Consider the following 12,541-nt stretch of genomic DNA (forward strand, 5'->3'; position numbering starts at 1 on the left):
AATACAGATGTACTTGTAAACGGTTGATACGTGCGGGTATCTCATACCCTATATTTTATTTGTACACATTATTAAAATTAGCCCTATCAATTGTTCCAATCAGTCATTGCATGCATGTAGGATCTACCAACACCCCATTCTATTTTCTGTTCAGATGACCTTTTCAGAATTCTCGTTTGTTTCCCCTCTAAATAATGCTTTCAAAATCATGAAAGATGAATTTTGGGTCGTCAGAACACAAAGTAGAATGGAAAATTGTTAGATCCCAATCGGAACTCCTTAAACTTTCTAGTTACACCGAAGAAAAACCCGGAGGCACTAGGCGGAAGAATCTGTCCGGAATTTTGATCGATCCTATTCTAAAACTATAGTTTTACTGGTTGAAATTTTTACTATTACTTTATTGCGTAGCTCCTCGCTTTGTGTCAAAATTCTTTCAACTGAGTTATTGTTCTAAATCTAACAAATTTCTTTAGGGCCACCTGGTGGATAGAACTACCTTGATTCGCGTATGACTACCATTCCGGCAAATTTTCAAGAAGATTTTTTTTAATTCTCCTTTCTGTTTAGTAGTAGTAGTTTTAGTAGCCGAGTAGTTCCGATTGATTAGATACTACATGCAGTGACTGAATGGAACAATTGATTTCTATTGTATTCTACAAAAAGCACGGAAAGCTCAATTAATACTCACCCAAAAAGTTAACTAAACCGTTGAATAGGCTCATTCGTAAGGGATACAGTTCTGATATTCTGGTCAAATCGACGACGATAGCATTTTTGGTATTAACATAGATTCGCTCATAGGGTCTTTACATGGCAATTAAAACACTAAATTTAAAAGCAGTTTTCGGCATAACATAGGTTGTGTCCTTATTGTATGACATACATGTATGATGTACCGTGGTTCCCAATTTAACCACTCATGGGAAGAATTGGGGTTGATAACACATAAGATGGAACATAGCTTTTTGTATATTTGAACTGGTCTGAAACTGGCATGTCGGTTAACTGCTAGAAGTCAATTTTCTGTACATTTGTGCTACGTATAATCAGTTTCTTTATTTATGATTTAACAAGGGATTCAGACCTTTTGGAACTGATTTTTAGGTATGTTTAATTGTGTAATATTTCTCCAAAGTGGCCAGATTTTAAACGGGATGGTTGTGATCACGCCAGAATACTTTAACCCCACCGCATTTTTTGCGCCTGTCCCAAATCAGAAATGTCTGGCCTCTGTATGTCTTGTTTCGTACGCACTTCTAATTTACTTTTATGTTATTAATTATTAATTTATCAATTATCTTAATAATTCTGTGTACATAAGTACACAACTTATAGTAACTGTTGTGAAAAGTTTTATCTACGTACATTTGGAAATGAAAATAGTATGCTAATTCATTCGTATTAACCATATTATTCCATTCGGGTAATTAAAGGAAAAAGGTCCAACAATGCAAAATTAAGTGTATTAATTTAAAGTGTCTTCTTGTAACATACACGACAGCTACAATTGTTTTTTTTCGTCAAGTTTCAAGTCTTATTAATACTCTCTGGCAGGTATTACACTGTAACAAGAGGAGATAACTAACACATTTACAAAACAACAATGACAGACAAGGTAGACATTCATACAAATAAATAGTAAATTTACACATAAACAAACATTGTATGAACAATATATTGAGCAACATAATCACAATCGATAACTCAAAAACTATTCATGATCAGGAAGCACGTGCTAAAATCTGAGCCCAGATACTTTATATGCAATTGAATTTAACATGTTACCAGAGACATGAAATCTTATTATTCTTGAATGTAAATTATAGAAATTTCATGAGATCTTTGACAAACAATGCCAATTTTCTAAGCACTGTTATATTGCACAACGTCAAAAGACCATACATATTTTCTTTCGATGGTCTATTTATATAATATGCCGAAATATACTTATCACAGATTTCAGTAACTTTTGCACATTTACACAAAAACAAATAATGTAATTCGTCCCAAACTACCCTCTCTGTACACAAATGACAAAAACGTTCATCTGGTGGTACCCCAACCCATCTACTTGTCTCTACTGGTATTTTTACGTTCAAACATCTGAGTTTACAGATCAATTTTCTGAAGAAATTTGGCAGTTTCAACAAATATGGTTCAATAGACCAGCTTATCTTTAAGTTTGAATAAAGTTGGCCCCTAGTAGAAACATTCATATCACTGTACATTTTCTGACAAAATTGGTCAATCAATGTCTGTTTTATTGCATATTTAACAACAAATTTACTTAAAACAGATTGTGATTCCCACACATAACTAAGGCCTAGGTTATCAAATAATGATTTCATACTCAAAAGCCAGGCCATATTTACATCATTATTAGAAAACAACACATATGCAAAATTACACAGAGAACTTGATAATTTACTTTGGCTCAATAAATTTGAACAGAAAAATAGCATTCGTTGTTTTATAAGTATATCCAATGGGAATCTCCCCGTTTCACCGTAAACCATGTAATTAAGAGTATTTGATCTAACATCTAAGATAAATTTCAAATAATACAAATGCAACTTTCTTATTTCCTTATTGCAATGAAAACCCCACATCTCTGATGAATATTATAGAATGGGTACTACTAATATATCAAAAAGCTTCAACTGTATATCAATTGGTAGACACAATCCTTTAGTTTTATGTATCAATGCGTACATGGCCTTTCGAGCCTGTTCAACTAAATGTTTTTGTGCTAGTGAAAATTTGCAGTTATACTTGAACAGTATCCCTAGATACGGAAAAGAATCAACAACTTGAATAATAATGCCATCAAATACGAATCTATTTTTTTTGTTAGATTTTCTCTTTGAGAAAACCATGATTTTTGTTTTATCCAAGTTTACAGACAGCCTCCACTGCTTACAATATTTACTAAATGCATGTAGAAGCAGCTGTAAATTTTCTTCAGTTTCAGACAGTAGAATTGTGTCATCAGCATATAATAACAAAAATATTTTCATGTACATATCAAATGCTTTTTGAAAATCTTCATTAACTCTTCCAGGCATTTTATATCATTTCGAATGAAATATTCTTCCAAATCTGAAAGAAATATTGAAAACAAAAAAGGCGATAAATTTTCACCTTGACGCACGCCAATTTCTTAAGCAAAGAAACCAGATAACTCATTCCCACTTCTTACACAAGATTTTATATTATCATACATATTATAAATTATTTTAAGTATTTTTCCGTTTACCCCATTTTTTTATCATTTTTTTGCCACAGGACACTCCGCCAAAACCGTATCGAATGCTTTTCGAAAGTCCACAAATGTACAAAATAGTTTCTTTCCAGATGAAAAGTAGATTTGAATAAGTAAATATAAACAAAATATATTATCTGTTGTGGAGTGACCTTTTCTGAAGCCTGCTTGAGAAGGCGGAATCATATCAAGTAGACCTGCTAATTTTGTTAACCTAGAATTAAGAATCGCTGTAAAAAGTTTTCCCGTCGCTGACACCATAGTTATACCTCTATATGAATTTGGATCTGTCGGATCACCTTTATTTTGTCAATTCACTCCAAGTTAAGATCACTTTCAGTCAAATTACCCATCCTAAAGTTAGGCTAAATATTACGATATGTCTTATAAATGCAATTAACTTAAGACGATATTAATAAAAATACTTATTTGGTCCAGTTTGGCAAATTAAACAAACTAGTCTTAGTTCTAATATTCTTTTGCTTCATTAAACATGTAGTTTTAAAATTAAAAAAAATAAATATGAAAAAAGACGTTTGTCGTTTTCTTTGATTTAACAAAATGAAGTTAAAGAACTTAATTTAACGACAGTATTAATTTTGTTTAAGGAAATTAAATCTACAAGTTTTTGAATTGCACATGTTAAGCCAAAAATTTAACGTTGTCATTTCTGTGACCTTAGGGTTTTTGTATATCACTGGTCATCTAACTTCCGGGTAGAGTGTAGTCATGGATTGATACGGATAAATTAAAGGTACAGTGATATATAATTTTGGTTGTAAAATTGTTAGTTTTTGATTTCTGAAAATTTTTCGACTATTACTACATGTGCAACTATTTTATTTTTACGATTTTACATCGCTGATTGAAAATTAAACTCTTAGATTTATTCGGAAATATAATCATTGCATCGTGAAAGCATCGTAAATTAAAGATTGTGGTCCTAAATGTCATGTGTTGGGGTTGAAAGAGAGAAGATGTGTAATTACAAAGACACTATCGGTTGTAACATTTTCAAAATAACAAAAGCTATTTATCTGTCATTGAAACGGCAAATATTGTAATGCTTATGCAAATGTACCACCCTCCTGAACTGTCTGAGGGAGGGTTATAAACCATAATAATTCATCTGAAATGTTATATATGATCATACTGTCCGTCCATTCGTCCGTCCCCAGTTCTAGTAATCTGCAACTCTTCTGAAACTGTTGAATAGAATTCGATTAGAATTTCTATTTTTTTTTATCTGAATGACTTTCTGAATAATGTATTTTATATGGTTTCTATGACGGAAACCAAGTACTGCCAAAATCTAGGTTCCTACTGTTTGGACACCTTGCATGGACGCATATTCAACATTTCTCTGAAATTCTGATGTTAGAGCTCGATTGCAGGAGTTAGTATATAACTTTGCATTGATATGTTGGCTTGGCTGCTTTTCTATAATAATATGGTTATAAAACTTTTCTGCAAGACATGTACATGTATGCATTAATGTTAAAGAATTCAATAATTAAGAATTTTAGTTGAATCAATTAGTCTTACTCAGATATTGACTAGAAGTATATTTTATTGCTTTTTCGTGGATCCTCAAGGCTCTTTATTATCCAACATTAAAACGCTTGAGATACGTAGTGCTTTATTTTAAGAATTTTATGTATTGTTCGCTTAAATATATCGTAACAAAATTTGAAGTTACAAGACATCAGTTGTTCCAGGTTTCTTGTTCTGTTTACCACCAAAGCGCTCACTAAGTTTAACTAGGGTAACACGATTTTTTTGTGGTGTATGTATGAATAACAAGGATTTAAGGAGCAGTCTTGGCAAGAATAATGCACATTCTGCTATACAATGTATGTGGTAAATCCCCATAAAGGCTACGCGTTTTTGTTTTATCATCATGTTGCTTTTTGGGTAAATATAATGAAATATAAAATTATTTATTGTAATCTGTATGGTATTTTAGGAGATAATTCACATACAAAAATGCAATAGATTCTAAATTAGGACAAATATTTTCAACGTTTTGAGCGAACAATATCGTTCCCTAATGAATAACAACGAGTGGGTACGACATCAAAATGAACTTTTAACAAACCCCAAGTACGGACATGCGCGTTACCTAAACTATATCATAACTACATGTATACCAGAAATTTTAGTAAACTCCCAGTTCGTTCCCAAATTGTTGGTCAAGTTGTTATGTACATTCTTTATTGTTATAGGCCCTTTAGAATAAAGAGAGTTAGGTTGCTGCTGATTCACTTTTTTTCTCTATTCCAGTGGGAGAAGAAGTCGAAAAAGTATAATATTATTATAAATAATTTATGTCGTAAGACATATCTCGTCTCCCTGAATGTTTAAATGGAGAATGAAAGAGGCTGTATGGTCTACAATTTATTTGAGAAATGCAACCTTATCAAAAATGGAATATAGTTCCTGTCGGATGATTCCAAAGCAGGATAAGTGGCCTTACGGCTTATATATCTAACTTCATATTTGAAGCGGGAAGAGGTATTTTCTTTGTGAGCTTGCTCACAGTATTTCTGGTTTTTATGTTGATATGTAAGATGGTGAACGAGTTTGACCCTATTAATCTAACTTTCTAAAATCTGAGGAGAACTGAGTTGTAGTACACAGTAATATAGCTGTTTATTCTTTTTCTACTCCGCTTCTGATGCAAAGCAATATTTTACATCAAGCATCCGAAGCGCGTCTGTGATATTAACACGAATAATGAGATTTAAAACACAATCGCGAACCTTTCTCTCTTTTACATGTATACAGTTTGGTTGTGTTTGATCTTGAAAATTAATCTAATTTTATTATTCTTATTTAAAAAAAGTATGCGTTCATTTTGCAAATTAAAAGCAGATACTGTACATGTATCATTCATAATAAAAAAAATGTTTAGTTTTAAAAATTTATACCAGTTACTTATGTACAATTATGAACAAACTGGGGCATTTCCTAAGAAGCAGAGACTTTTCGAACTTTCCGCAATCCCACTTTATACACTTCTTTTTATAGAATAAGATGCATGCAGTAAACAAAGCATTGGTTTTCGTTCGTTAACTGATAGTTTAAATAGTGTGTACTTTTTGCATTTCATTTCAGAGCATGATCTTTACATGAGACGGATAATGAGATACGGAAAATCTATCATTTGTGTTATTCCATGTTTATTGCTGTTTTATTATCTACTTATGGCGACTAGAAAGAATACATATGATACCAGTCACGAACCGATTGTAAAACATAATCCTAAAAGTCTAGAACCAACAGTCTCACAAAGGATAAAGGTTGGAAAACATTTATATGGACACTCAGGGGAAACAGCTATACGGCCACTTCCTCATCTTGTTCGTAATATGACAAACATTTCAAAAGTGTCAAATGCAGAAAACGTTGCAATCATACTTAGTTATATTTTACATCCGCGTGGATGGTTTTTGCCATTTGGAGTTGATAAAGACTGTCCACACCGATGCATGTTTACGAATGATACCAGTCTTTATAAGTCAAGTAAAGCTGTGATATTTTTCCGAACACTAGCAAAAAGGCCTCCACAGAAGATGCCAGACCAGAAGTGGATTTATTTTACCAACGAACCACCAAACCAAGTCCATTCCATGAGAGGAATATGGAAAAAGGCATCTTCTAAAATAGACTGGTTACTTAGCTACCGACCGAGCTCTGATATTGTGTTTCCTTTCGGTGTTTTGCAGGCATCCGAAACAAGTATAAATCATAATTTCTCTTCGATATTTTCTAGGAAACAGAAGAGTGTAGCGTGGCTGGTGAGTCACTGTAAAACATCATCAGGGAGAGAAAACTATGTCCGAGAACTCGCCAGGTATATTGACGTAGATATTTATGGAAGTTGTGGGAACAAACAATGTCCTTCTAAAGTTAATAAACCTGAAGATTTTACCGACTGTAAAACAGAAATAAGCCAAACTTACAAGTTTTACTTATCATTTGAAAATTCATTGTGCGAGAATTATGTAAGCGAGAAAGCATTTGATATTTATAAGAAGGGCAACACTATGATTCCCGTAGTGAGGGGAGCTCCAAATGCAGAATCATTTTTGCCGAAGGGAACATTTATTTCTACAAAAGATTTTGAATCTCCAAAACAATTAGCAAAATACTTAAAAATGATTGGATCGTCTGAAAAGTTGTTTACATCGTTACTTCAGAAAAAGATGTCATACAATTTACAAGAATGGCTTGAAAACTTTAAACCTGCTATTTGTCGATTATGTAAAATGATCACCTCAAATCAGCATTTACCAAAAAATAAAAATATCTTTACAAAATTGAAGGAAGACAAATGTTACTCACCAAACGATTTAGTTAAAACTAAGAAACTAGCGTAATTGAATGCCATATTTTGTACCTATCATCCATGTAATAAAAACGAAATTCGTGCTACATGTATGTGTTTTAAATTGTATCCCATTTACAGAGCATTTTTTTTGTCGTGCCACCTTTTTTTTCTCCCAATGAAATGTATCTCTAATTATCTGAGTTTCCCTCTTAAATATAAATTGAAAATTACTTTAATTGCATTAATTTTATCTAAAATTGTTAAATTAGCTAGGTAGAGAATACTTTCCACTTCAGTTATAAGGCCAGTAGGTTGTGGGGATATTTCTGTCACTTTCCGAGATTTCATTGGTTGCGTTCTCTTCATTGTAAAAGTACTATACATTTCTCTGTTTTTTTTCACTGGATTTCAGTTCTTAATAATTTTTGATAGATATTTGTTTTATCTTATCCTCCACCCTTCACTTTTCTTTGCTATGTGAATTTATTTTAAAAAAAATGTCATTTGGCCGACTTTTGTCTTTTGTATCTCGCATTTTTTATGATATGATATGTTTATAGAACTTATAATTGTTAAATGTAATTCATGTACTAGAGGGAGTTATACAAGTAAGCATTATTTCTATTTTTTATTTCAATCCTAGTTAAATACCCATTGTTATGTTTGGAAAAAGAAAGTAACAAGCGCAACGTCGTAAAACCAAATATTACATGAGGGTAATGATAAATTATGAAAAAAAACTGCATCGGATATATTTCTGGCGTTTACTTGCAGATCTGTAAAACATCGACAGATATTTATCAATATTACTTCGATTTAACTTTTGTAAGCCTTTTCTCCTATTATTGAATATCTATCACAAATACTTGAGAAGACAAGAAACAATTATTGACACCAACAAATTTCCGTTATCTCCGTTAAAAGAAAATCTATGAAAAAAGTAATAAAAATCTTCATTTTTTCTTTACAAAATTGATGTGAATAGTTTTACTATTCTGATGAGTTGAGGGCTAAAAGACTATTGTCCAGTCGATAATTTCCTAACTGAATTGTATTTACCCTCTCTGACACAATTTGACCACAAACGTAGTTCTATGTCGCTCCGATTTCATAACTGTTAAATGATAGGGTAAATTTTTAATACTTCATTCGGAATTCTTGGCATTCATTGTTATTCAAGGTCGAGTCCAGACATTTCAAATTTCAGACAGCCGACAGAGAAACATCACGGACGGTGCAAAGGCGGTAGTTCGATTTGCATGTCTGTTGTCGCCTCAAGGTAAAAAGCTATGACTGTGTATGTGACTATGATAATAGGAATATAGAAATACTAATTTCACGAGATCTATATGTTTTCTCTTTCAGTCTTCAGCGACGGATTCAGGCGGGGGCGTGGCGGACGTGCGCATGGGTTGTCAGGGGTAGATTTAGGCGGTTTTAGGTTGGAACTTTAATTTCTCGCTAATTTTACCGCAAAAGATATATACATTGCACCCACTCTGGAAGAATTTTTCAAAAATTTAACCTCGAAAAAACTTTTGGTCTTGCTCCGCTCGGCGAAATTTTAACTTTTATCCTTAATTTCCTATTTATAAATGAAAATGTTGCTCGTTGTCTGAATATGTTAAACATATTGTCCAAAAGTATTTATTTAATGGGAACTATATTTTATCGGATGACCACTGATCGTCATGATTTGTGATACGTTCCGGTCAAAATTTAGCACCTGCGTCAGTTGTTGTCAATGTAACAGTGGAAGGTCGGCATGCCAGAAGATTAATTTGTCCACATCTTTTGTTCATTATTATCAGGATTTTTTTTAAGTATTGTATAAATTCTACAATGGTGAAATAAGATTTTGCCAGTTGAAAATAAAGTCACTCCTGTGTGTAGTAAGTAAACGACAAAAAAAAAAACATTGTCAGTCACCTGATTACCATCCATGTACCATGTTTTATTTTAAAACAGCACTTTATAGTATTTAGTTTGCAAGATAAGATTTATATTAGCTACGTACATAACTCGTAATTTTTAAGAGCATCATGGTTTTTCCACATTATTTTATCTTCAGCGCAAAAGTAGACGATTTACATGTACAAAGTCATGTAGGAATGCAGCAGATCTTCATTGTAGCTTAAGAATAGTGTACCCTATTGATTTATTATGACATTTCAGAATAAATGTTAGATTTGTTTTACATATTTTCTTGTGTATTTGTTTATAATAGTAGTGTTCACAGTAACAGTTGCAAGTACAAATTTGCCGGTCGTTGCAACGTCATAGTCATGGTTATTTCATTGGCCTCCCCAAAAAGGGGATCTCTATGCGGGTAATTGGTGCATGCTTATTGCAAACTGACCCGATAGTCAGTTTGCCGCTCCAAGCGTTATCAGCAACTACACATCAAAGGAATTTTGCTCTCTCAAATTACCGATCAATATATTTATGGAACGTTCGAAACAAAAATGCGTTGATAGTTCACTTTCACGGTACAACCAAATTTAAAATGAAAAGTGTCCAACTATGAGGAAGCTACACTAGTACTGGCACTTAGGAGTACTTAAAGACTATTTAAACTGCATTGAAATCAAAACTAAGTATAATTAGAGTCGTTATTATTTTTGAATTTTTAAGAATAGGCCTGCAGCAGCGCTAAGCTTGTCGTAAAAGGCGACTAAATAGTGCTCAGAACCTTAGCCGGAGGCTAGGGCGCTCTGCCCACAGAGCAACTGGGTTGTGTGCTCCAGGTGAGGAATGGGATACCCCTGGCGTGTTACATGCTGGGGTTGTCAGGCTATAATACGGAAAACCTGACCGCAAATCATAGTGGTCCACCGTGTTGGGAAATATGCCACGTTCCTCGCACGTTAAAAAACCTTACTGTGGTATTCTCCCGGAGTAGGAACCATAGGGCTCCGCCACAGGAGGCTAAATTTCCCGACCCTACCCACCTCTCCCTATTTACAGTGGACATCAAAATTTGTCGACCCCATTATCCTTCTGTCCCATCCCATTTTTCATTACATCATCCACTTCATGTTCATCGCCTGAATATAGCTGAAGTATTGCTGCTCGGGCGTAAAACCCAAACAAACAAACAAAACAAACCGAACCTGGGTTGAAAAAAACCCTTTCTCTATAGGCTCCTAAGTGTTTTTTTTTTTTGCTTTCATATAGGGCACACGTACAGGTTACAGACCACCAATTCAACCAATGAGCATTTGGAACGTACGCAAAAATAGTCCTACGCAGAAATTACCCCTGTTCCTCATAGTGCTGTGAAAAAAGTTCTCATCTCATTTAAAAATTTTTAACAGTTTCTGAAACGAAAAACATTTCTGTACATTTTATAGGTGCATTTTGCTTCCTGTGATGTGAAGCCTAATCTCCATAATGATTTCTAAATATACCCCTATCTTGTGAAAACACTGGGATTTCTCATGCTATTTATGGACACTTCACTTCCGGTGACCAGTACTGCACTGCAAGTCTGCTAACCCCACATGCCATTCTGAGGATTGTGAGCTGACATATGTAGAATCATGCTGATATATAGTCCTCTGCAGGTTAAAGTTAAGGTAAAGTCCAGAGAAGCCATTGAATATTGTGAAATTAGCATAGAAGCCTATGGGAAGTGGAATTAGTGGTTTTTAGCCTACATGCATTAAGGTGGAACATTTCATCTACGTATACATTTTTATTACTTTGGAATCAATGTATATATTTTACTTGAAAAAATATAAACTTGAGATAAAGACTCAACAGAAACTCAGTGGTTTGCACTGTATTTAACTTTTCATATTACTGAGATTTACGAAGGAGAAAGATTCATAACTAAACTGATAACAAAGCTTAATTTTCTTTTTTAACAAAAGCCAAGGGAAAATGTACAACAAAATCTAACTTATTGATTTTACAAACAATTCGATGCTTTAAATGATGTTTTATTTCTAATAAATAACAGGACACACTTTTTTTATCGCACACCTGGCATAGACAAATCACTTTTTTAGTACTTTCATAGACGGGGCTAGAACTTTTTTTAAAATGAGAATATGGTATGCAACGGTCCCTATCCCCGATAGATATTGACCAGTCCCTTACAAATTATTTATTTTGCAGAGCTATATTACCATTATAAGACTAAAGCAGTAGACGCTAACCCCATCGGTTCTTTCTAGGTTCAGTTTCACACTTATTTCTTTTTCCAGTTCATTGTACATTCTTTAGTGAATAAGTGGTATTAATGGGGCTTTGTTTATTTTCTGGGTACAGTTATCGTTTTTTTTTACTTCCATCCATCATCGGTATACATTTTTGTTTTGTTTTTCTCGTTTTGCCTATTTCCGTTTGTCTGTTTGTTAGGGTTTAACATCCGAGCAGCAATATTTCAGCTATATTCAGACGATGATCATGAAATTGATGATAAAATGAACATGAAATGATGATGAAATGAAAAAAGGGATGGGACACAAGGACAATGGGGTCGACAAATTTTGATTGCCACTGGAAATAGGGAGAAGTGGGTAGGTTTGGGCAATTTAGCCTCCTATGGCGGAGCCCTATGGTTCCTACTCCGGGAGAAGACCACAGTAGGGTTCTTTAACGTGCGAGGAACGTGGCATCTTTCTCAACACGGTGCACCACTATGGTTTGTGGTCAGGTTTTCCGTATTATAGCCTGACAACCCCAGCATGTAACACGTTAGGGGTATCCCATTCCACCACCTGGGGCCCACATCCCAGTTGCTCTGTGGGCAGAGCACCCTAGCCCTCGGCTATGGTTCTGATCACTATTTAGTCGCCTTTTACTACAAGCTTATCGCTGCTACAGGCATATTCTTGTAACACCTGGACCTGCACGGGGATGCCTATTTCCGGGACGTCTATCAATTATGTGTGAATAAAGGATATCTTAAGAAAGAGGAATGACCAAAGTATAAT

General features: G+C 34.0%; 1 protein-coding gene across 1 annotated transcript; it reads left to right on the plus strand.

The window, feature by feature from the left end:
* Positions 1 to 6,471: 6,471 nt before the first annotated feature.
* LOC148619652 (lewis-type alpha-(1,3)-fucosyltransferase-like) lies at positions 6,472 to 7,647 on the plus strand. The gene has a single exon (XM_088577047.1). The coding sequence runs from the start codon at positions 6,472 to 6,474 to the stop codon at positions 7,645 to 7,647; it is 1,176 nt and encodes a 391-aa protein (XP_088433173.1).
* Positions 7,648 to 12,541: the final 4,894 nt, after the last annotated feature.

The sequence above is a fragment of the Perna viridis genome, chromosome 4 (assembly GCF_037379345.1).
Source record: "Perna viridis isolate PV_CMFRI_1.1 ecotype Kerala chromosome 4, ASM3737934v1, whole genome shotgun sequence".
NCBI lineage: Eukaryota > Metazoa > Mollusca > Bivalvia > Mytilida > Mytilidae > Perna > Perna viridis.

Coding starts and splice junctions, on each gene's coding strand:
- LOC148619652 (XM_088577047.1), top strand. CDS start 6,472: ATGGCGACTAGAAAGAATACATATGATACCAGTCACGAACCGATTGTA.